The sequence below is a fragment of the Epinephelus fuscoguttatus genome, linkage group LG21 (assembly GCF_011397635.1).
Source record: "Epinephelus fuscoguttatus linkage group LG21, E.fuscoguttatus.final_Chr_v1".
NCBI lineage: Eukaryota > Metazoa > Chordata > Actinopteri > Perciformes > Serranidae > Epinephelus > Epinephelus fuscoguttatus.
This window is the reverse complement of record NC_064772.1, coordinates 7,525,961-7,551,680: the sequence shown is the minus strand read 5'-3', so window position 1 is coordinate 7,551,680 and position 25,720 is coordinate 7,525,961. Positions and strand designations below refer to the sequence as shown.

Sequence of the window (25,720 nt, the reverse complement as noted above, 5' to 3'; positions counted from 1 at the left end):
ATGAGAACCAGAATCAGATTGGAGATTTTTCTCACAAAGTTGTTTAATAGCTGAGGGCCACACCCATCCATTGCCTGTAACTGCTTATCCTTTTCAAGGTTTGGGGGGGAGGCAATATCCACCTCCACCTCTACGACTCTGCAACCCACACAGGGTTTAAAACTTGCAACTCTGTACCAGCCATTTAGAACTGAATAAGCTTCTTGGATGAGAGGTGAGACGTCTTCAGGAAACGTAAGCATGTACAGTTGCCTATGATATAGCACTCATGATAACCACTGCACCACTGTGCCACACCAGTGTCTCACAGCAGGTGCCAAAATAACAATGTGTTACGGCTCTTCAGCTGAACCAAAATACCTCCCACACTAGTGTATACCCCACATACTAAATATAGGTACAGCCACAAAACAACATCAGAAATACAAGATATATTTCTCCAATACAATGCAACTAGATGGCACTCAGCTTGTGGTGCTCAAAGTGCCAAAAAAAATTGCATTTGAAAAACTCAACAACAATGTCTCTTTCCAGAAATCATGAGCCTATTACTCAAGATAATCCACAGACCTTGTTGTAAGCAGTTTGATATAGGAACTATTTTCTTCCTACTGAACTACAATCACTAACCATGTCACTGCACAGAAGGAAGTGTGCACCCACTCATGGATGAGAGGCTTGTGTAAGTGACAGCACAAGCTTTAAATATTAACTGCATCCTCCTCGGCTGAGCTGTAATGTTATTGTTCAGTGGTGCTTGGTGAGCTAGCAGTAGATGCACACTTCCTTCTGTGCGGTGACACCGTTAGTGGGTGTAGCTCAGTAAGAAAATAGTTCCTACATCAAACTGCTCACAACAAGGTCTGTGGATTATCTTGAATAACCAGGTCATGTTTTCTGGAAAAAGACATTGTTGTTGAGTTTTTATTAAATTCTTTTGGCGCTTTGAGCACCACAAGCTGAGTGCCATCTAGCTCCATTATACTGGAGAGAAGGCAGACACCTCTATGACTGATATCACCAACACTCTGCAACTCACAGCAAAGCAATTTAGACTGAGAAATAGCACAACACAGGTAAGAGAAAATATGTATTTTGGTTTGGGGGTGAGCTGACCCTTCAGTACAAAAGATCTGAAAACTTCTTCCACCACTGATGCTAACATTAGCATGTTCACATGCACACAACGAATGTTAACAACATGCTGATGCTAAGTAGGTATACTGTTTACTGTATAAAAAAATGAGTTTTGTAAATCACAAAACAAAATATTTGACAGATATTGGAGCTAGACAAAGAGTTAAAGGATCAACAAAGTGATTACAATCCTCTGGGGATCATAAATGTCTGAACCACATGTCATGGTAACTCATCCAGTAGTTGTTGAGATATTTCAGTCTGGACCACAGTGGTGGACTAACCCACATTTACACTTATTAGTAAAGAAATACAAGCAGATGAAGAGCTGTGTTCTTCAGCATGTGCCCATTTGATCAAGTCACTTATTCATTATTTTGAATTTGATCCAGTCTGTGAACCTTTTTAAATGCCCGTAGTTCAGACAAAATGCCTTTTCCTCTCTCCTCATGTGTCAGGCAAGACTTCAACGTAATCAGATGATTCAGGAGCATCTAGAAGAAAATGAAGAAAAGGTGAAATAAGACATGAATCAAAGACAATGCTTTAAGAAGAAGACAGGAGAATCAAATATGTGACATACTTTCATAGTCATGTTCCTCTTCAGGTACAGGCCTCCTCTGTGACCCAGCTGAGTCATGAGTTTTTCGGAACAGCATGGCCGTCTTCCTTTTGACAGAGTGGCGCAGGTGCATGGCCAGGCCCTGGTTCTTCCTTTTATAGTGACGGATCAGATCGTCCAAAGACTTAAAATAAGTCTCATTCATACCTCCTGCTGTCTGAAGGGATAACAACAGCACAGAGTAAATAATATGTCAAAGGAAGGAAAAAAACATGAGATAACGTGACAAAAACAAAAACTATTTGCACACTCTTTTAGAAAATGTCAGAAAATAACAAAAGCTGTCCATCACAGTTTCCCAGAGCCCAAGATGATGCCTTCAAACGTCTCTAAGACCAAAAGATATTTACTTGATAAATGATATAAAACAGCAAATCTTCATATTGGAGAACTCTGAACAAGCAAACTGCTAGAAAAATTCTCAAAGTAATCAAGAAGAACAGTTGCCAATTAATTTCAAACTAATTGTTTAAGCTCTACATCCAACAACAACAACATAAAGAGTGCTAGGTGGAGTTAATGAGCTTAAAATTAGACAAAACATAGAATAAAATAGCTGGAACAAAAATATTTCTGACATATTTGTTTGAAAAATGACTTAAATAATGATTCATTTTAAACTAATTGTTTCAGCTCTAAATCTAACAACAACATGTAAGAAGGAGGAAAATGACAACAAGGGGGAAAAAAGGTAAAGAGCCCAAGGTGATGTCTTTAAATTACCAACTATCAAAAACTCAAAGATATTTAAATGAAAATTAAAATGCTTGGCAGTTTTGCTTGCCCCTTCTGTAAAAATGACTTAAACGACAACTTAATTATCAAAATAGATTGCAATTAAACAACGGTTTCAGTAAATGTGACTAAGGCCATATCCAAACCAATATGTTTTTATTTAAAAAATTAAACGTACACTGGACTTGTGCGTGCTGGCATTAACAGGAAGTAGATTGTCTTCTCTGTGGTTGGTTGTGTAGTTACAGAAAACACCACTGGGATGGTGAAAAGGAAGACCAGAGATTTATTTGCTTGGACCAATGACTATTATGGTATGTGTCCACAGGGGCATTTTTACATGTGACGGGTCGTGCTGCTTTCTAGGATTGGATGGTTGATTGGTGTGCCACTTGGCTGTCTGCTCCCAGATTACAAACCAGACTAAGATGGAGGCTTGTTTTGCTACTTCGTGTTATATTATAAAAATAGTTCATGGAAATATGTTTCTGAAAATATCTGACGCAAGAAATCAACCACGCAGTTGCTGAATCTGTCTTTATTTGAGAGTGACAGCAGGTAGATTAAAGGTCCTTCAGGAGTTTCCATAGGTGGTGAGTCACACCGTACCACCTTGGTTTGCATAAAGTAATCTAGATTCAACTTTATGCAATGAGGAGCAGATGCCCTATCTCTCGAAACGCAACATGGCGCTACCAGAATGTACTGCCCAGCTGCTTACATAGACAATGACTGGGAAGTGTGGAAATGACAGATCCTGTGGACACATTCCTTTAATGAAAGTACCATATGTATAAGGCAGTCAAGGAGGCAGAAAACAGATTGGGAAGCATTGCAAAGCAAATAAAGTGACAAACCGTATTAGAGTAGTACCGGGGGGTCCATGTCATTGGTTCGACAGCCCATTGAAGGCTTACCTATGATGGTTTGGCTTTACATTTCATGACTGACCCAGTCAGAAAGCGAACGTTAAGTGTTTGCACCATCGTTTTCAAAGTCTTTGTTTCCACCCATCTAGACTACGAAACCCCAGAGTTTTCAAACTAAAACGGGGTTACCAGCATTTTTAAAGTTATGCGTTTTAAAAATAGACTGTAAAAATAATGGAAGTAGCTACTGTGACGTCAGTGATTGGTTTGTGGACCCCTGCTCTGAAGTTTTGAATTTGGCATTTCAACCCATTCTCATTCTGAAGTCGTCCCATATTGTCACTTTGTCAGCTGCCTTTTCACGTTTTTATATGACATGCTAGGTATCCTTCTGTGTCTGCTGTTTATGTTCCTGGATGCTGCAAACAATGCCAGGGCATCAACAAAAGCAAATGGTTAGGTTTAGGCAACAAAACCACATGGTTAGATTTAGGAAAAATGTCATGGTTTGGCTCTACAGGAAGCACACACCACCCTCCCAGGTGAAAGTCTGGGGTTTGTTGGACCATTCACCGCCCTTTCCACCCACACAATAGGGACTTTCCAGCTCCTTATACTACGTTGTAACTTTCAGCATGGCAGCTGTTGTTCAACTGCCTTATGAATTGACACCATCTGTCTGCATATCACACTGCTGCACCAGGTGCAGCCCAGCTGATCGCGATTCCATCCAGCCACCTTACACACTGACACCACCCAACAGCGTATCATACCATTCCAAAAGGTGGCTTCTTGTGTCTGTGTCTGACGCCAAAATCACTGACAAAGTGGCAGTATTTAACGACTTCGGAATGAGAACAGGCTGGGAATTTTGGCCGTCACCATCTTGTTTTTTGGAGCCACGACTGACCATATTTGGGTAAGAGGGTGGAGTTGTGGAGGAGCAAGGGGTGGATCTGACTGAGAAGCCGAGGACGCTATTGGCAGACAGCCTATCATTAAAAGCGGCCTCACCCTAAGTATGCAGAACTTTACGCCTTAAGAAAGTGTGAACAGGTGATTTTTAAAAAAATTCACCCCTCATACAGTTGTCCTGAATGTGGAAATCATCTATATTTTTTTTGTACCAGGTTGTAAACATGTTTATTTCTGCTGTAAAGTTTGGCATTTTAATATGGGGGTCTGTCAGGACTGACCCACTTCTGGAGCCAGCTTCAAGTGGCCATTAGAAGAACTGCAGTTTTGGCACATTGTTTTGGCTTCATTTTTCAGCCCGGAGGTTGCTACTTGGTTTTAAAAGGAAATTGTATCAGTGTTGATGTAGCCTAAGTGTAATGGAAATAGATTCAGCAAATAAATGATGACACCCTACTCAAGCTTCCATTCCACTAAAGAGATGAAAGATGGCGGCAGATAAAAACATTAGGTATGTGTCGTCTAGAACTCTTCCAAGAGCACATAGCTGTAGTTGTTCAAAACTCTCTATTTCCATTGTCCAGTATGCTCTCCCCACTATCATGCATCCCCTGTTTGTCTCTGCTTGAGTGTTTACTGGAGCTCTTTGAACTATGTCATCTCCATGACACCTCTTCTCCTACTGTGGTATAATGGTACCTGACTGGACAGTTAGCGCCACCTGCTTATCTAGTATTCACACAACAGTAGTGGATGGAAAAGCACATACATTTGCATTTTCCGTTGCAAAATTCAGTTAGAATTTGTGCTACATTTAGATTGAAACTTGTCTAGTGTAAGAAGGGGAAAAATGACAGGCAAAATGACAAGGGGTAAACAAGGGGTAAACACGGCAACATGTAGCTCGCAAAAAATGGCAATCTAAGAGAAGAGATACAAATTTTTAGATAGAAGTGGAAACAAGAATATAAATGGATGGAAAAAGAAACCCAAGTAAATGTACAAAGAGCTGACAACAATATTTATAGGGAGTGGAAAATTATGCAGATTTGATAGACACTTCATGCTTTGAGTGGAAAGAAGTGACCCCTAAGATTAAGTGCCAATCAGAAGAGAGGTGAGTGGTGTGTTTGTGTCTAAGCATACGTCAGAGGAGTTTCCTGTGACAAGAGGGTGAGCTGATAACTGCTGAGTTTCCATTTTGAGGGTGAAACATTCCTTTGACCCAGACTGATCTGATCTGTGGTATCTGTTATTAGTTTTAGTCTGAGAAGGAGGAGGAGGAGCACATGTGTGTTTTTGTCACATTTATCAAGACAAATACTTGTAAACAAATCAAATATTATAAGGAACATCAAATGTTGCACTTCTTACATGTTGCTAATGTATAACTAGCCTAAATTCACTATATAAACAGAAAAGAGCAATACAAAATGTAAATAAGGTGGAGTCAAGAGAACATATCAAGTCAAGTTCAGTTAAGTGCCTGAAATGTGCAGAGGGTTTGTGTGTTAAGATCAGCTGATGATGATCAAATATACAGAGACCAAATCACCAATTCATTCATGGCACTCCTGTTTAAACAGACCTTACAAAGCTTCACAGGATAAAATTAAACAATGTAGCAGGGAGATTAACGTAAATAAAAAGGATGATAAGATGTGTCGCAAATAAATTATTTAAAATTAAATGTATAAATGCACTTCTGATTGACATTTTACAGAGCGCCGCAAAACTAATAACACAATCAGTGCAATTGGCAAACAACTTAAAAGCAATGTTATCAGTCTCTCAACTCATATTTAATCTGCTCCTTATCATCTCGCCTGCAGCATTCTCATTTAAAACTGTGTGTAGGCTACATCTCGTCTGAAGAATGCATGAGTCATTCTCACTGCACATTCTTCCTTTATGAATACCAGTTTATGTGCAGGACAAGGCGTACACATGGTTTTTGTGCATACACATCATTTATGCATCTGGCCCCTGGTCTGTTTGTTTTGGAGAGGAAGAGATCTCTGCAGATAATTTGGCTCCTGGTAAAAATCTCCTAAACATCTGGATCTTAAGTTATCAGAGAAAAACAGTGAGCACGCATTAGCAGGTGCTAGGCTAGCGGCCCATCTCTGACAAGCCAAACAACATTGAAGAAACACCGATTTGTAATGTGAAACTGCTTTATTCATTGTTTTCACTGGTTAAAATCACCTGTGCCATTTGTTTTGAAGAGGAAGAGAGCTCTGCCGATGATTTGGCTCCCAGTAAAAACCTCCTGAACACTGAAGGAATTCTAACCAGCAGAAGTTTCAGCCGGTTGCATTCTGCAATCCTCACTTCTAGATGCCACTAAATCCCCCTAAATCTCACACACTGAACCTTTAAAAAGTTGTTCTGAGTATTGGCAGATTCTTGTCGACCATTTTATGTAGCTTATTTTGAGAAGCGGGGTAGGTAATGGAAGATTTCCCCCTGTTTCTTTTTAATCCAGGAATTTGTATTACAATGTGTTTGTATTGATGGTATATGCTAAAGTGATTGAAAAAATAATGAATGAACAAATTACTCCTATATTAAGAAAATGGGGTGTTTCTACTGCCATCAGCATCCATTGATGCATTTGTCAAATTTCACTCTGTTTAGCAGCTCAGTGTAGCTTTGACACTTGACACAGAGGGCAATGAGGCCATGTCCTCAGTGATAATTTGCAACCTTGCAACATTCTGCGGTACACGATACTTGAATTTGACTACTTTAGGCCAACAACAGAAACGTTTATTTTTATGTACTTATTGTATATATTCATTCGACCTATCTGTGTCTTTTCAATAATAATAATTTATAATATATATAATAATAGTAATAATGATATCATTGTCGTGAACCCTTTTGACCAAAACAATCATGTAGTGAAAATCTGATATTGTGTCAGCCCTGGTATGAAATGTATCATATATACATGTTTTCTCTTGTTTAAATAAAAAGGTTTGCCTCGATAAATATAAAGTTGGGGCATTGGTGGCTTAGTGGTAGAGCAGGCGCCCCATGTACAAGGCTGTTGCCGCAGCAGCCCGGGCTCGAGTCCAGCCTGTGGCCCTTTGCTGCATGTCATTCCCCCTTCTCTCTCTCTCTCTCCCCCCTTCACACTTGCCTGTCCTGTCTATTAAAGGCAAAATGCCCTAAAAAATATCTTTAAAAAAATAAAATAAATAAATAAATAAATAAATAAATAAATACGTAAATATAAAGTTTCAAATATCCGATCACAGAATAAGTAAGGAACCCAAAGAACAAGTCCAAACATGTGACACCAACTTACAATGACTGGCATCTTTCAACAAATTTCTGTCAGTACTTGGAAAGTATTGTGGTTTCAATGTCCAGCCCAATAAAGGACTTTCTCAGAATTTAGCAGTGCAGAGAGGCTTTGAAACATTGGTTAGACCTTCAATGTTGGGAAATTAAATTCATAGAAAACTGTGCAGTTATTTAAGTAAAACTGATCTGAAAAATCTGTTTAATTGTGCGTGCAATGGAAGGACGTGAATAATGACTGTAATGTGTGCGGGTTTGTGTGTGTGTGTGTGTGTGTTTACCAGGAGAGTATATTGTCCAGTGTGTGTCTGCAGCAGTCTGTAGGTATACACCACCCTCTGTTTACTGCAAAGATAAAACAAGATGCATGTTGCTGATACACAACAGCTGCAGAACTGTACACCATAAATAACAAGAATAAGCAGTTGCCGAATTTTAGCAGCAGCCTTAAAACAACATGCCTACTTCTTGTTTGTTGCACCAAAAAAAGATGCTGATGAAGGTCACATGACCCCCTTGCACACAGTTTGAATCCTGCCTTGAGAGTCAGGTCAAGGCATTTTCTCTCAGCAGGAAGCCCTCAAAAAGAGGAAGGATTTTTCTACATTTCTCTGAAGATATTTGAAACTTTTGGTGTACAAGGATGACTTTGTGTCTTGTCACGTGCATAAACACCATGCACACGAAATGGAAAATTGGTCAGAGGCAGAGGCAGCAACAGACCACAATGGAACCTCACCAGACCACAGTTTGTTGAAGCATTTGTTAAGTACAGTTATAATACATACTAATAGATGTCTATTTTCACTTCTTTAAAACCAACTTTGTATAAAACAAATCTGTTATTACTATACAGTATATACTTATACTAAACTTTTTTTTTTTATATGTTTATGTTTATTTCGGTCATTCAACAAAAAGTACAATGTAGGACAACGTAGTATCTCTTATTTTGCATGCATTGAACTGTACTTCCTGTTCCAAAATGACAGCACACATGCAAAACAATATGAACAAAATTTAACACAGACACACACAAATAAATATAAAGATTTTTTTGTTCACGTAATTTCTTTTTTAAAAAAATAGTAGCATCAATTAACCTTCGTTGGAGTGAATGGATAATTCTTTACTTTGTAAGAGTGCAGTAGAATATCACTTCAGGCTAACATTCATACAAACAAACACTCTTTAAACACTGCATGCATGTTAATATTTTTGACATAAATAATCTGTTCAACAAAAGAAAATCTATATTTTTTTTCATCGTTTTGCACGTTGCCGTTTCAAAATCAAATTTCTGCAAAAGTATCTTTAACGTTTCTTCTGAACTTTTCTATTGATTTTATAAAGAATGAGCAGAGAGATGAATAAAAACATGACCTAAAAATACACATCATAGAGATGTAACCATAATGGCGGAAGAAGTACTATCCCTTCACAAGTAGAAGTCCTGCATTCAAAATTATTTTACTTAATATAAAATGCATAGCATTTCATGAAATAATCTTTTGTTTTATATGTAAAATCTTATTTTGAAATGTAACTGGTAACTATAGCTGTGGAATAAATGTAGTGCAATAAAAAGTTCAATATTCACTCTGAAATGTAGTGGAGCAGAAGTATAAGAAGAAGCATAATATCTATTTAGTCAAGTTAAGTACAAGTACCTTAAATAAGTACAATAAATGTACTTAGATACATGCCGCAACTGACCATGAGTAACACTTACTCTAATACTAATATTTATTCTTATATTAACAGAAATGAAGTATTATAAAATGGCCTACTACTTCAAAGGATCAAATATTAGCAGCTGTAAAATGTCAAAAAGCTATAAAAGGAAACATACACTTCAGATAAAGAAAAGTCTGCCACAGCTAGGTGTAACTGAGCAGTACAGAGTGCCGTACTGCAGAGTACTTCTTAGAGAGTACAGACATTTAAGAGTACTTACTAAACACACAGACACATGGCTCCCTGGATGGTCTCGCTGTCGCGGATCAAGTAGGCTCCATCCTTGTTCTTTTTTCCCAGCAGCTCCTCACACTCCGTTCTGGTGATGCTGCCGTGGTAACATACCGGCAGAGCTGCTGCCATGGTGAGGAGAGACTGCAACTGACAGACATCCACCACAAACACCAAACACGCCTCACAACAGCTTCATTTCTAAAAACAGCAGCTCTGCACTCCCCCTGAGATGTGATCCAGGCGCCATAGAAGTCCAGAAGCTGATGGTCCACAGAGGGTGAAATAGAGTGAGAGGTCAGAGCTCAACACACGGAGGTGTTAAAACCGAGTTCACAAAGACAGAGGGAAACTATTGAGTCAGTCTCACCATTTCACAGGAAGTTTATCTGCCACAAAGTGTGGAGAGAGAGAGAGTGTGTGTGAGAAATAAAGTGAGAGCAAGAGAGAAAAAAGACAACATCACCACGACTAGTAATGGTTTCACCTTGTGAGTCTGTGTATGTATGTGATCATGGCAAAATGTGGCTCTAATGACACCTGCCAGTTGTTTATATGTCTGTTCGTAAACAGATTTTGGCAGTGCAATACTGTCACAACTGCAGTCACAAGTTTGTGGATGGGTCTGGTCTGATCAACGGTACGTGTTCTGCGTGTGAATGCAGATTGTAACCTTTACCAATACTTACAAAATCTACTTACAAAAGCCAGATGTTTGTGGGAGTTAATGCTTTTGCTTTGCTTTGATCCAGTTTGATATAGTTCTAAGAACCTAGTTCAAAGAACCCCTTTCTGTTTTGTCCGCATGCAACTCAAAAACTAGAAACAACCACAGTTGTTTGTAGCTGTAGTTGTTTTTGTTTTAAGGGACTGTTTTAGCTTTAGTATACTCCCCCAGCACAAAAGGAACTATGAGAGTAATGTAAGTGAATGGTGATTGGACCAGACATCTTAACTAAATGCTGACTGGTCAAACAAAACTGCTATCCCTGCTGACATTAGGCAAGAGGCAGGGTACACCCTGGACAGGTCGCCAGACTATCACAGGGCTGACACATAGAGACAAACAACCATTCACACTCACATTCACACCTATGGACAATTTAGAGTCACCAATTAACCTGCATGTCTTTGGACTGTGGGAGGAAGCTGGAGTGCCCGGAGAGAACCCATGCTGACACAGGGAGAACATGCAAACTCCACACAGAAGGGCTCCCACACCCGGGATTGAACCAGACACCGTCTTGCTGTGAGGCGACAGCGCTAACCACCACACCACCGTGCCGCCCTGCATAGAACATACAAATATTTTTGATATTGAATAAAATAAAATAAAATAAAATATAGATACAGTTATTTATATACAAATCCTTACAGTATATAACTAGAGAGACTTTGGATTATCGTGGGAATGAGGATAATGTAAAGGTATTATGGTCAGGTGCAAAATACAAAGTTCCATGTGATATATTTAGGAACCGTAGAACAACTATTATTAATGTTCATTCTTTGACTATTGTACTGATCTCTGTAGTATTACTATACCTCATTTGCCTGTTTTACTACAAACCTGCTTGTATTACTAGACAAAACTGTCACTGTCACTACATTTTACTTACTGTTCCTGAGCAAGTGTTACCAGTTGCCAGTAAAGTTTAATTGGGTGCTTTTGATAGAAACAATTCTTATATGTAAGTAATTAACTTGAGAATATCTGTTAAATTTCTAAGAATTTCTATGTGGAAATTGCTGCCTAGCTTTTTCTAAGTAAATGTCACTCCATATTTTTCTCAGGGAGATTTAAAGAGGAACTAAAAACTAAATTATATTTTCTTCCACAGGACACATAATCACATAGATTCTTGTCAGCAAGTGACAGTAATAAATGAGATTAAAAAAAAACAAACAAAAAAAAAACAGAAGTAGCTTGTGTCTGCTTAGATTTAAAAGTTTAGTTCAGCAGAACTCTTTGGACATGCCATAACCATGACAAAATAGGCATTAAATTGGAAATTGTTTGTTTCAAATAAGGCGCAAGAGATATCACTAAAAATATTGCATGTGTTATGTAGTGAAATCGGTTATCATAAAATATAGACTGAATGTTGACCCTCCTTGTTCCTTCTGTCACCACACAGATGAAGCGACTCATCTTTTCTGGGACTGTACCTTTAGTCAGACTTTTTGACCTTAAAGGTCCAGTGTGTAGAATTTAGGGGAATATATTGGCAGAAATGAAATATAAAATATGTTTCTTTAGTCTATAATCACCTGAAAGTAAGAATCGTTATGTATTTGTTTCCTTAGAATGAGCCATTTCTGTACATTTCTGTTTCTACAGTGGCCCAGAATGGACAAATCAAACACTGGTTCTAGAGCATCAGCAAAACACTATTTTTTTTTTTTTTCAAACGTGAAACTGCTTAGATATATTTATACACGCACACACACACACATATATATATATATATATATATATATATATGTGTGTGTGTGTGTGTGTGTGTGTATACCACTGTCTTGTACACCTTTCCTTTTAATCTTGCTGGTACTCTACTATCACACATCACACCTGACACTTTTCTCCACCTGTTCCAACCTGCTCGCACATGTTTCTTCACCTCTTTTCCACACTCTCCGTTGCTCTGGACTGTTGACCCTAACTACTTAAAATCCTCCACCTTCTTTATTTCTACTCCCTGTGAGCTCACCATTCCACTTGGGTCCTTCTCATTCACACACATGTATTCTGTCTTGCTATGACTAACCTTCATTCCTCTCCTTTCCAGGGCATACCTCCACTTCTCTAGATTTTCCTCAACCTGCTCCCTGCTCTCACTACAGATCACAGTGTCATCTGCAAACATCATAGTCCATGGAGATTCCTGTCTAACTTCATCTGTCAACCTGTCCATCACCATAGCAAACAAGAAGGGGCTCAGAGCTGATCCTTGATGCAGTCCCACGTCCACCTTGTTCTTAAAAATTAGCACCAGCACACGTCTCCTCCATTCCTCAGACATCCTCTCACTCTCTAAGACCTTGTTGAAAAACTTAGTCAAAAACTCTACTGCCACCTCTCCTAGACACTTCCATACCTCCACAGGTATATCATCAGGACCAACTGCCTTTCCACTCTTCCTCTTCAATGCCTTCTGCACTTCCTCATTCCACCACCAAGTCTCCTTATCTCCTTTCCTTCCAGATGACACACCAATGACACGTCCTTGCATAAATAAAGTGAGGAAAGACTCAGTGACCACAGTCTACCCATAGAGAAAGGACAATACAAGATGTATGGCTACCAACAGAAGACAGAGTCTGTGGTCACTGCACAATAGAGGATGTAGAGACAGAGATGCACTTCCTCATAAAATGTGACAAATATAATACCTCAGTGTGGGATACTTTAAGAAATTTGGTTTGATAATCCCAGACTTCACAGAATTAGATCACAATGAAAAACAACAGATTCCTCTAGGAGACACACACACAAAGTTACACAGACACATAATCCTCTTGGACAGGTGTCTTCAACATTATTCAGGTCTCTTTGCTGAAAGAGAGGCAGAACAGGGACCCCCTTATACATAAATTGTATAAAACTGAGGTGGACACAATAACTAGTAGTGTTTAAGTGCCATGTATAAACATACTCCTTCATGGTACAATACTAAGCTGTTAAAATTATTATTAATAATAATTATAATATTATTTGCAGATTCATATATTTATACATCGTGTTTGTCTCTGAGGTGGATCTCTTGTTTGAAAAGTTACAAAATGATCCATTGTAGCTCACAACAATGTCTGGGCACTTGGAAAAATAATACAGTTAATTGGCCAATATGTTTCAATAGTACTTAGGCCTAACTGTCAGCTAACTAGTTATGTATGCTGTTATGGGCAGGTGCCGCACAGTGATTTAGCATTAACATTCTTGCACAAGGATTCATCTGTAACAGCCCGTCATCAGTGTTCATTCTAACTTCATCCTCTTGAGGGTCGCGGGGGGCTGGAGCCTATCCCAGCTGACATCGGGCGAGAGGCAGGGTACACCCTGGACAGGTCGCCATTCTATCACTGGGCTGACACATAGAGACAGACAACCATTCACACTCACATTCACACCTACGGACAATTTAGAGTTATTAATTAACCTGCATGTCTTTGGACTGTGGGTGGAAGCCGGAGTGCCCGGAGAGAACCCACGCTGACACGGGGAGAACATGCAAACTCTGCACAGAAAGGCTCCCACGCCCGGGATCGAACCGGCAACCAGTAATATAGTATTTTATCCCTGTTGTGTTTTTGCCAACATTACTGGTTATATTTTCGATTATAAAATACAAATAGCCTATTTGATTGAAATATGTACTTTAAATTGATGCTTTGGAAAAACTAAAACGAAGGTGTGTTGCTGGTTGCTAGGTAACGTGGAATCTAAGAGACGCAATCTTTTTTAGACCCGCCCTACTCTATCTCTAATTGGCTAGTGGTCGTTGCCTTCGTTGGCTGGATTGGCTAGGTTTAGGTAAGAGGTGTGAGATTGGTTAGAATTACAGTAAAAAAAGGCAGCATAAGCCAATCAGAGGCAGAGCAGGCAGAGTAGGGCGGGTTCTACCGTCGCAATCCAAGGCACGAGACAGACCAAACATTACCAGCCGTTAGTGCAGATTAATGGCTTGAAAATAATACAAACCTTCTCCGGTACTTTGAACCAAAATTATATAAATTCATTAATTACTAAATCAGCTGAGATGCGGAGGGTAATGTCCGGAATGAACAGAGTGGGAGTCGAGGATGAATTTGTTGTTGAAAACGTCAAACAGAACTGGAAAGGTCAGGAAAATGACGTTAGTTTATGCTAGGTTTACTTCCCTAGCTAACATTTATGTCAGTCATTTTAAGGTGTAACTTGTTAAAAAGCTTCACTATAGTCTCTCCAGATGACTTTATATTGTTTCACTAACCTTGCTGCTGCCTCTGATTACGGCAGATGGAGGGAGGAGGAGTGGCGGCGTGATGGAGATCGTCGGGGCGGTGCTGACCGTGTTGTCCGTGGTCTTCATCCTCTTCACCTTCCCCCTCACAGCCTGGATGTGTGCTAAGGTATTCTGATGAAATAAAAATAAATAACTGTTTTAGTAACGTTACACCTACCCTTAAATGCACATACTTATGAATCGTGTTTCTGCAAGTAAAATGCATCATTTTAAAGTGGTGGAATGTAACTTACTTATCTGAGGAGGGGTGTGACTTCTGTTTAGTGTTATTTTTTATTTTTTGGGACCCTCCCAAAAGCCTCCCTGAGTAAGTGGCGGAAAACGCATGATCCTTCCTTGACTATAAATTACTTATTGGATTTTTAAAACTTACCCTTTGATGTTTAAAAGTTAAAAGTTGAAGACAGAATGCTGGAATTAAGAAAAACACCTCGGTTTTTCATTTTTGTCCTGCAGGCTGGTTAGTTTTTTCAAGCAGTTGGCATGCAGAATGAAGTTATCTTGATTGATCTTGATAAATATTTTAAGTTCACTTAAGGAAAAAAAAAGCATTCTTCACACATGTTCTGTCCAAGGACAGTTGAAATGATGATTAGTTTTTGGCTATGATAAATGGTGCAATATTGCAGATTTTTAAAGAAAACATGTCATCCAAACCTGCAAGTGGGTTTAAAAATCTGTGATAAAATAAATACAAATTACAACCATCTAAGGTTGTATGCCCTTCCCCTGAGCCAAAATAAAAAACACAAGCCCCTCTCGAGCAGTTCACAAATTGTTTGACATGCCTCCTTTTGCACCACCCCTCCTTTATCAGAAGTAACAAACAGTTCCTAAGTACATGCACTTAAGTACTGCACCTCAGTGCAAATTTGAGATACTTGTACATTACTTATCTATATACCTGTGTGTGTGTGTGTGTGTGTGTGTGTGTGTGTATATTTACACATATACATATATATATATATATATATATATATATATGTATATACAGTACAGGCCAAAAGTTTGGACACACCTTCTCATTCAATGCCTTTTCTTTATTTTCATGACTATTTACATTGTAGATTCTCACTGAAGGCATCAAAACTATGAATGAACACATGTGGAGTTATGTACTTAACAAAAAAAGGTGAAATAACTGAAAACATGTTTTATATTCTAGTTTCTTCAAAATAGCCACCATTTGCTCTGATTACTGCTTTGCACACTCTTGGCATTCTCTCCATGAGCTTCAAGAGGTAGTCACCTGAAATGGTTTTCCAACAGTCTTGAAGGAGTTCCCAGAGGTGTTTAGCACTTGTTGGCCCCTTTGCCTTCACTCTGCGGTCCAGCTCACCCCAAACCATCTCGATTGGGTTCAGGTCCGGTGACTGTGGAGGCCAGGTCATCTGCCGCAGCACTCCATCACTCTCCTTCTTGGTCAAATAGCCCTTACACAGCCTGGAGGTGTGTTTGGGGTCATTGTCCTGTTGAAAAATAAATGATCGTCCAACTAAACGCAAACCGGATGGGATGGCATGTCGCTGCAGGATGCTGTGGTAGCCATGCTGGTTCAGCGTGCCTTCAATTTTGAATAAATCCCCAACAGTGTCACCAGCAAAACACCCCCACACCATCACACCTCCTCCTCCATGCTTCACAGTGGGAACCAGGAATGTGGAATCCATCCGTTCACCTTTTCTCTCACAAAGACACGGTTGGAACCAAAGATCTCAAATTTGGACTCATCAGACCAAAGCACAGATTTCCACTGGTCTAATGTCCATTCCTTGTGTTTCTTGGCCCAAACAAATCTCTTCTGCTTGTTGCCTCTCCTTAGCAGTGGTTTCCTAGCAGCTATTTGACCATGAAGGCCTGATTCGCGCAGTCTCCTCTTAACAGTTGTTCTAGAGATGGGTCTGCTGCTAGAACTCTGTGTGGCATTCATCTGGTCTCTGATCTGAGCTGCTGTTAACTTGCGATTTCTGAGGCTGGTGACTCGGATGAACTTATCCTCAGAAGCAGAGGTGACTCTTGGTCTTCCTTTCCTGGGTCGGGCCTCATGTGTGCCAGTTTCGTTGTAGCGCTTGATGGTTTTTGCGACTCCACTTGGGGACACATTTAAAGTTTTTGCAATTTTCCGGACTGACTGACCTTCATTTCTTAAAGTAATGATGGCCACTGGTTTTTCTTTAGTTAGCTGATTGGTTCTTGCCATAATATGAATTTTAACAGTTGTCCAATAGGGCTGTCGGCTGTGTATTAACCTGACTTCTGCACAACACAACTGATGGTCCCAACCCCATTGATAAAGCAAGAAATTCCACTAATTAACCCTGATAAGGCACACCTGTGAAGTGGAAACCATTTCAGGTGACTACCTCTTGAAGCTCATGGAGAGAATGCCAAGAGTGTGCAAAGCAGTAATCAGAGCAAAGGGTGGCTGTTTTGAAGAAACTAGAATATAAAACATGTTTTCAGTTATTTCACCTTTTTTTGTTAAGTACATAACTCCACATGTGTTCATTCATAGTTTTGATGCCTTCAGTGAGAATCTACAATGTAAATAGTCATGAAAATAAAGAAAAGGCATTGAATGAGAAGGTGTGTCCAAACTTTTGGCCTGTACTGTATGTATATATACACACACACACACACATATATATATATATAATACATCTCCCGCAACTCTGTACAAGTGCTGTGGTTTTTGTCTCACAGGTCATCCGGGAGTATGAGAGGGCTGTTATATTCAGACTGGGCCGTGTTGTTAAAGGACGAGCTAAAGGACCTGGTACAAATCATTCCTTTAAATTCTCTTTCTATCTGGACATAGCAAGGTGCATGCAAACAATCCAATCACTGTAATAAGACTTGGAAGCCTTGACCACCCATGCCCTTTGCTAAAACAGTTGTAACAGAGGAAAATAATTCTTCAACTGTAAAACTGTAGGAACCTCCTGCCAGAAAACTTAATAATAGGCAAAACCAAAATATTCAATAATGATTTGCTGGGAGGACCCACTTTGTCACAGTCAATTAGATACAATGATTCTTTTTAACAGGAATAATTAAAATCTGATAAGTTTTTTTCCAACAAAACCGTCCAAAACTCTGTTCAAATAAATCTGTCTTTGTTTTACATACAATGAGTTAGATTTTGCAAATGGTTAATACTAGCAACTCCTGTAATCCCCGTGATGCTTTGAGGGTAGGAGATAACTCTGTTAGATTCATTTCATGGAACATAAAAGGGGTGAATGGACCAATAAAACGTTCAAGAGTGTTTGCCCATTTAAAAAATTTAGGAGCTGAGGTAACACATTTGAAAAAAGCCGATAATTTTAGGCTCTGTAAAACTTGGATCAGCCATGTGTTTCACTCCAGTTTTAATATTAGGGCACGGGGGGTTGCAATATTGGTCAGTAAAAAAATACAGTTCATCCCAACGAATGTTGAATCAGACCCTGGTGGCCGATATGTGATAGTGATGGGCTGTCTGTTTCATTTACCTGTTTTGTTAGTGAACATATATGCGCCCAACTGGGATGATGTTGTTTTTGCCAACAAACTTTTAGCCTCACTTCCAAATTTAAACACGCATCAACTGATCTTGGGAGGAGACTTAAACTGTGTAATGGATCCTAGTTTGGACCGATCCAACCCTAAATTTACTCCCACGACTAGAATGTCCAGATCCTTTTCAGTGTTTATGAGAGAAAATGGATATGTAGATCCTTGGAGGCTCTTAAACCCAAGCTCAAAGGCTTTTTCTTTTTTTTCACATGACCACCACACTTTCTCTCGGATTGATTACTTTTTTGTAGATAGAACTTTTATACCATTTGTTAAATCTGTGGAATACTTGGCCATCATTATTTCCAATCATGCTCCTTTACAACTAGACATTTCGTTTCCTCTGTATCAGAGGGACCCACCGCCATGGAAGTTGAATTCTTTGTTGCTTTCTGTGATAAAATTTCAAAATCCATAGATACTTTTATTGAAACTAATACATCTACCTCAGTTTCCTATTCCCTTTTATGGGAAACTCTAAAAGCATTCTTACGTGGTGAAATAATTTCTTTTGTGTCTTATTTGAATAAAATGGAGAAGCAACAACTACAACATTTAAAGAGCCAGTGTGTAAAATGGGTTGAAAACCGTTGAAAATAGTGACATCAGTGGTCAAATTCTAGATTGCAGGGCTCACTCGCTCACCCCTCCCGTCGGGTAAATGACGGTGGTCTCGTAGGGACAAAAAGCCTTGCGCAGACAAGAGTTTTTCAGGAGTAGGTCTATCTAGCGACGAGGTGAATGTTTATTTAGAAAACTCCGGTAACACTCCAGGGGGTAAAAGTCCCAAACTCTGACTCTTCTGGCGTAATACACACACAGTCCATACACACATACTCGTTTACCATACCGAGTGGGGACCCCCTCCCCTCTCTGCTCTGCCAATCTCCAGCCCGCACACTGACTGACAGCGTAGCCGGTGAACAGAGCTCAGCTGTTTATTTAGCCTAGCAATATCTCCGGACTATAGTAGCTGCAATGGACGACTTTGAATGCGATTTTGAAGAGTTTCTTGTAGCGGACACAGACCCAGAGCCATACCTGTTTGAGCCGGAGCATATAGATGAGGAACTCCATGTGTTTGATGCTGAGCGGGCGAGAAGAGAGGCCGAATGCACAGAATGGGATTCGGTGCTACTGCTACCATCGTTGGGGAGATGTATCATCAGGAGGAAAAGCACCGCAGAGAGTGCATCACAAGGAGTGAAGTTGCGTCTTCTTTTCCTCACAGATGACGGTTCGGGTTCATTCTCTCCTGTTGCGTGGTAAGTGTGGTCCATTCGCAAACTTTATAACTAAAAAAACGTTTCACTACTCTCTATCGACGAACTACTAACACTCTCTGCTGTTTCCTCCTCCTCCTTCCTTCCTTCCGCTGTCTTCGTTGGTTTATTTATACACGCGAAATGCGTTCTCTGGCTGGCTGGATTGTCTGCTCGGTCTGCCGTACATACATGGCGGCGCAAGATGGCGACCTCTCTAAAGCAAGGCCCTTGCTATATATATAGATAAAAGCATAATTATAAGGCTACGAAAACCAAACGAATTTTATTTTATAGCGATCATACACTTGTATAAACATATTAATGGGTAGAATATTCAGATTCAGATTTGACAGTAAACCATGCCAAATATTACACACTGGCCCTTTAACTGAATCTATTTACAACTTTGACACGCAGTATGCTTCTAATCCTTCAACTGAACTTCTTACAAAAAGGGAATCTACAATTAGGGTTTAACTTACTATCTACAAAAAAAGCGGAACAACTACAGTTATACTCCCGTGGTCGATCATATGAGTATGGGGATAAAAATAATCGGCTGTTAGCACACCAGTTAAAGCATGAAGTAGTCTCACGCCCTATTTGTGAAATTAAAAATAGTCATGGTAACTTGGTGACAAGCCCCAGGAAATTAATAAGACTTTTGAGTCTTACTACACTAAACTGTATACCTCTGAACGCACCTCAAATAAAGGGCCAATGACTAAATTTTTAGACGGTCTAAATTTCCCTCACCTTGAATTAGACAAAATTTTAGAACTGAATCGCACAATAGAACTAGGAGAGATCCATGTGGCAATCACATCTATTTTTATTAACAAGAGGCACACGCCAAGGATGCCCACTGTCACCTCTGCTCTTTGCAATTGCGATTGAGCCTCTATCCATCACATTAAAAACATCTTCACTCATACAGGGAATATTGCGAGGTGGAATAGAACACTGTGTTTCTTTGTATGCAGATGACCTTTTGTTATACGTAAATGACCCAGTGGCATCCTTTCCTACCATTACATCAATTTTGACGGACTTTGGTTCATTTTCGGGATATAAATTAAATTTTCAAAAGAGCCAACTTTGTCCGATAAATGATTTGGCATGTCAAATTCAACAGACTTCACTTGCTTTTCATTTAGCTAGCTCAGGATTCAGGTATCTTGGTGTTAATATAACTCCATACAGCCAACTTTACCCCCCGGTTGAGAGTATAAAAAATGATCTTCTCCGATGGAATAGCCTACCTCTATCGCTACCAGGAAGAGTACAATCGATAAAAATGAATATAATCCCAAAATTTCTTTACATGTTTAGATGTTTACCAATTTTTCTACCAAAGTCTTTTTCCATACTATTGATAAGGCCATTTTGAACTTTATTTGGGCAGGTAAAACCCCAAGAGTGAGCAAAGTTTTTCCAACACCCCCGAAATGTGGGTGGTTTAGCCCTTCCCAGTTGTATTTATTATTATTGGGCAGTTAACATTCAAAAAATATTATTTTGGATTAATGCCCCTGAAACAGATTGGTGCATGTTAGAGGCTCATTCGTGCCAGTCATCCTCTCTTCTCGCCTTGGTCTATTCATCTCTTCCGATAAGACCGTCCTCTTATTCATCCAATCCCATTGTACTTGCTACTATTAGGATTTGGATTCAATTTTGTCTTCATTTTAAGTTCTCTACAGCTTCCTCTCTTGGCCCCATTAGTAAAAATCATTTGTTTTCACCCTCTACGGTTGATGCAACATTTTTACAGTGGAAAGAAAAGGGACTGAAGTGTTTCAGAGACCTTTATGATGGCAACCTCTTTTCTAGTTTTGACACTTTATGTAAGAAATATAATTTAACCCGGTCAAATCTTTTTAGATATTTTCAAATCTGTAATTTTTTACAGAAACAGTTCTCCTCATACTCCAACCTTCCATGTAAGGCACTATGGGAGAAACTACTAGAAACACATCTAGCTCAGAGAGGACTGGTTTTAAAGCTTTATAATCAAATTATGCTTATCAATGATGATTTTTCTGTAATTAGAACCAAATGGGAAGACGAATTAGGAATGAATTTAACAGAGGACTGGTGGGCAAGCGCGTTAAAAAGGGTTAATACTTCTACTTCTTGTGCTAGACTTAGTTTTATTCAGTTTAAAGTTGTCCATAGGATGCATTTTAGTAAAATTAGATTAGCCACATTCACAGATCAAGACTCAAGATGTAACCGTGGTGTGTAACCAGATTTATTACACACATTCTGGACTTGTTCCAAACTTAGAGATTTTTGGTGTTATGTTTTTAATATTCTGACTGAAATTCTCAAGACCAAAGTACAACCATGCCCTCTACTGGCGATTTTTGGAACACCAACTAAAACTGTCTGATATGACACCACAGCTAAGGACATTATTGCTTTTACTATTCTTTTGGCACGTCGTAGAATACTTCTCAGCTGGAAATCTCCCATCTCACCATCTCAATCTGCTTGGCTGAAAGACGTGACATACTTCTTGAGTCTTGAAAAAATCAAATATGCTCTTAGAGGATGTAATGAACATTTCACTAAGAAATGGCAACCTTTCATTTTGTACTTCTATAATTTATCTGTGCTGTCCCCTGAATGAGACTCGGTTGCTTGATCAAATGTATCTGTGTGAATTCTTCTTTTTGTTTCTGTCATACTGAGGCTGTACTTTTTGCAACACTATGTAAGTTTTGAAACAGCATTATTAATACACTAGTACATCAACTTAACATCAGGCTATTTGGGTGGGTGGGTTGGGTTTTGTTTTTTGTTTTTTTCTATGTGTGTTACATATGTAAAAGCGCCTGCTTTTGTGTATATGGTTTTGTTTTTGTTTTTTTGTTGTTGTTTTTTTGTCTTTGTACGTTAAATATGTAAAGGCGCTGTTTCTTTTTTTTTCGTATGTTTTTGTTTTGTCTTTGTACGTTAAATATGTAAAGGCGCTGTTTCCTTTTTTTTCGTATGGTTTTGTTTTGTCTTTGTACGTTAAATATGTAAAGGGGGGGGGAACAATGTATCTTTAAATAGCAAATGCCACATTGCATATTTCCATCAATAAACTATATATCGAAGATTTTGCATTTTGTTAACCCCTATTATGTTTTGAGATGGTTTTCATTGTTTGAATACAATACGCATGCCTCTATGAGGACTTTTAGCAGCTTCTCTCTCTCAAAGCCAGAAACCTGAGAAGTCACTCACAAACTTGTGATGTCACATGGCTGAGACACACTAAACTAACTTCAAAGAACCAGCGGCAACAAAATCCAACTGTCACCTCCTTGTGGCCTGTGACCTGGCCAAAAATCGGAAGACTGGATGTTAGTTAGCCCATTTACACATTAACAGCCCAATCAAATGAAACAACAGAACATACTTACCATGCACTAATGAAGAATAACACAAAATAACAATCACAAAACATTTCTGCTAAAGAGCTCAATGGCTGAAGAAAATATGCTTACCTTATGTAATAAGTTTGTTTTGATGTCACTCCCTCTTGACTTTAGCTCTTAATTTGGTTTTCTCACTTCCGTTTCTCCTCTTGTGCACTGAGCTGAACTGCCAATCAGAGTGATTTCATTCACTGACGGGCTCCACTGTCACAGATTTAACATGCTGAATTTGGGGGCTGATGAGGGGCAACAAAACAGGACACACTGCATAGACTAGGGCAGCAGATGCTCACTGACAGATGCCCCACCATCAGCTTGGTGTGTCAGGGCCCATAAGGTGTAACGTCTGGAGCTGCTCCAAAGACAAAAAATGGGAGCCTGAATTGTTGACCCGCAGAATGCTTGGTTTTTTTTTTTGTTTTTTTTTTTAATTCCCAAATCAGTTTTATTCTCTTGTAATGTTCTTAGTTCTGAAACAGAAACTGTACCCATGTACTCAGAACATTTTCCTGGGTGCTCTGTCTCATCTAGAACATGTTTACTGAGTCATTATCAGTGGAGCAGATCCTGACTTTATACCCTATGACATCACAAATTTAAGATTAAGCCCTCTAGTTTTTTGATTTGGAAGGGAGATGTTAATTTTTTCTGATATTTTTGGATTACCCTAGATTGTAGGAATAACGTATGAATTTTGAAAATGAGTGTAGTTCCCCTTTGAGGGCAAAAATGTCTCAATAAACAACCAGCTGGGTTCCTCTCACCTCACTGTATCTCTGCAGGTCTGTTTTGGGTCATTCCCTGGCTGGACGTCATCCAGAAGGTGGACCTGAGGACAGTATCCTTTAACATCCAGCCACAAGAGGTCAGCAGCTCTGCCCAAACATTAGATACGGAATTTATTTCTTCAAGTGGTTCGCAGCTCAGGAAATAAACCATGTATCATTTCCTTAATTTTCTGATGATCTTTTACTCACCTCACCCTGCTTAGGTTCTGACTGCAGATGGGGTGCCTTTAAAGGTGGATGCTGTCTTGTTTTATCGAGTAGTGGACCCCTCCCTCTGGGTGATGCGTGTTAAAAATGGCTACCAGGCCACGCACACGCTGGCCCAGACGACCCTTAGGGCCACACTGGGTGCACACACTCTGACAGACATACTGATGCAGAGGACGGGCATTTCAAAGAGGATGGAAGTGAGTAAAATACACATTAAGTCAAAAACTGTGGTACAAAGCTCTCTAAAATTAGGGAAAATCTAGCTTTAGTTACAAAAAGATTTGAAAGTAAAATCTGTCTTTTTAAAACAATTTTAAAACATTTCATTCAAGAATTTTGAATGCTACTTTTTATTGTTTTACCTCTCTGTACGTAATTTCTGTGTGTTCTGTGTCCATGCTCTATTTATCTATTTAATAGAATGACACTTCCTGGTTAAATAAAGTGCTAAATAAATTTCAACATTACATATTTATATGAGGATGCTTCACCTTGCCCCTCAGCACTATAATAGTATACGGTTGTTGAAATTTGTTGTACCTGTGCTGTCCTGCAGGAGGTGCTGTGCGCTGCATCCAGACTGTGGGGCGTTCAGGTGGAGCGGGTGGAGCTGAAAGACCTGACTGTCCCTGTCAGTCTGCAGCGCTGCATGGCTTCAGTGGCTGAGGCAGCCAGGAACGCCAGGGCAAAGGTACCGACACACACACACAGACAGGTGCTTCCTGTCAGCTTCAGTTCAGTCGATCTGTGTTTGGCTCTGTAGTCTGAACAGTTCCACACAAAAGTGTGTCTGAGCTCCTGCCATCTGTTTGATTTAACCCCAGAGAACCTACAGACATTAAACATACTGTATGTTCATGTCTGTGTAGGTGTTCAGTAATTCAGGTCATGTGATCTACAGAAGGTTTAAAATACAAGCAAAGTTGCTGAAAGTAACGGTAAGCAGACATCCACTAAAGCCGTATCTAAGATAACGCTACGATAGTACCGGGGTTATTAAGGCCAGCTCAGACCAAAGATTCACGACAACACAAGTTGAAACTTGCTACTGTTTGCAATGTGCCGGTCTTCAACGTTCTTAAAACCTGCCATTTTACAGCAATGCAACCAGACAAGACACTGTATCATCTCCATAGCAACAACTCTCTGTACTAGAGTGACGATAGTGATAGTGAGATACTTGCTGCAGTTTCATTTCTGGGGATTAATGGCAAAAACATAAACAAAACGACGTAGGCTTCAGATGCTTTGCATTTATAATAAATAAGCCACAATAATTAAAATAACCAGTGCAGATAAATCGGTCAGAATAGGATATGTGTGTGTGACACGCACATACAGAGAGCAGCAGCTGCCCACTGTCCAATAAATACTGTTTTTACAACTGTTTTTTACAGTGTTATTACACTAAACTGTGCCCCTCTTGTTACATCCTGTTTTGAAGACACTCAGATTTTTGGATTGGCAATGTTCAGCTTATTTTGTGATGAAATATTCTTACTCAACTGTTATATTGTCTAATTGTCTAAAATTATGATCGTTTGATTCTGCATTTTTGAGGATTTTCTGCTGACCTTATTTTGCCTCTGTCTGTGTTTGTAAGGTGATTGTGGCAGAAGGAGAGGTGAAGGCATCCCGTGCTTTAAAGGAGGCAGCATCAGGACTTTCCCCCGTTGCTCTCCAACTGAGATACCTGCAGTCATTGTCCTCCGTCCAGAGCAGCGCGTCCATCGTGGTCTTCTCTCTCCCCATAGAGCTCCTCGACATGTTTATCCCCCATCTTCCTTAGCTCTCCATCTGATTGTCTTTTCAGGGAGATAGAGAGGTAGACCGAGCTGTATAATGCAGAAGAATCATCAAAACAACAATTCACTAGCTTGTTTAAGTTTCTTCCAGATGTATGA

The 25,720-nt window shown here is 39.5% G+C and overlaps 2 protein-coding genes across 3 annotated transcripts; one reads left to right on the top strand and one right to left on the bottom strand.

The window, feature by feature from the left end:
• Positions 1-1,077: 1,077 nt before the first annotated feature.
• si:ch73-264p11.1 (uncharacterized protein LOC100000923 homolog) lies at positions 1,078-14,662 on the bottom strand. Its single transcript, XM_049566040.1, has 5 exons — positions 14,532-14,662; positions 9,548-9,821; positions 7,872-7,935; positions 1,721-1,916; positions 1,078-1,631 (listed from the first exon to the last, which is right to left on the bottom strand). The coding sequence occupies exons 2-5, from the start codon at positions 9,688-9,690 to the stop codon at positions 1,585-1,587; spliced, it is 450 nt and encodes a 149-aa protein (XP_049421997.1). The 5' UTR covers positions 9,691-9,821; positions 14,532-14,662; the 3' UTR covers positions 1,078-1,584.
• Positions 13,724-25,720, top strand: LOC125882249 (stomatin-like). 2 transcript variants are annotated; one of them, XM_049566034.1, is made up of 7 exons: positions 13,724-13,839; positions 14,558-14,670; positions 17,268-17,340; positions 23,601-23,683; positions 23,810-24,013; positions 24,373-24,507; positions 25,420-25,720. In XM_049566034.1, exons 1-7 carry the CDS (start codon positions 13,788-13,790, stop codon positions 25,603-25,605), a joined length of 846 nt encoding a protein of 281 aa, XP_049421991.1. In that variant the 5' UTR covers positions 13,724-13,787; the 3' UTR covers positions 25,606-25,720. The 2 variants fall into 2 exon arrangements, with proteins under 2 accessions (XP_049421991.1, XP_049421990.1); XM_049566033.1 differs by lacking the exon at positions 13,724-13,839 and adding an exon at positions 14,169-14,400.

Coding starts and splice junctions, on each gene's coding strand:
- si:ch73-264p11.1 (XM_049566040.1), bottom strand. CDS start 9,690: ATGGCAGCAGCTCTGCCGGTATGTTACCACGGCAGCATCACCAGAACG. Junction 7,936..9,547: donor GCCATGTGTCTGTGTGTTTA/GTAAGTACTCTT, acceptor TTATCTTTGCAG/TAAACAGAGGGTGGTGTATA. Junction 1,632..1,720: donor AGAGGAACATGACTATGAAA/GTATGTCACATA, acceptor ATTTTCTTCTAG/ATGCTCCTGAATCATCTGAT.
- LOC125882249 (XM_049566033.1), top strand. CDS start 14,319: ATGCGGAGGGTAATGTCCGGAATGAACAGAGTGGGAGTCGAGGATGAA. Junction 14,401..14,557: donor CGTCAAACAGAACTGGAAAG/GTCAGGAAAATG, acceptor TGATTACGGCAG/ATGGAGGGAGGAGGAGTGGC. Junction 14,671..17,267: donor CAGCCTGGATGTGTGCTAAG/GTATTCTGATGA, acceptor TTTGTCTCACAG/GTCATCCGGGAGTATGAGAG.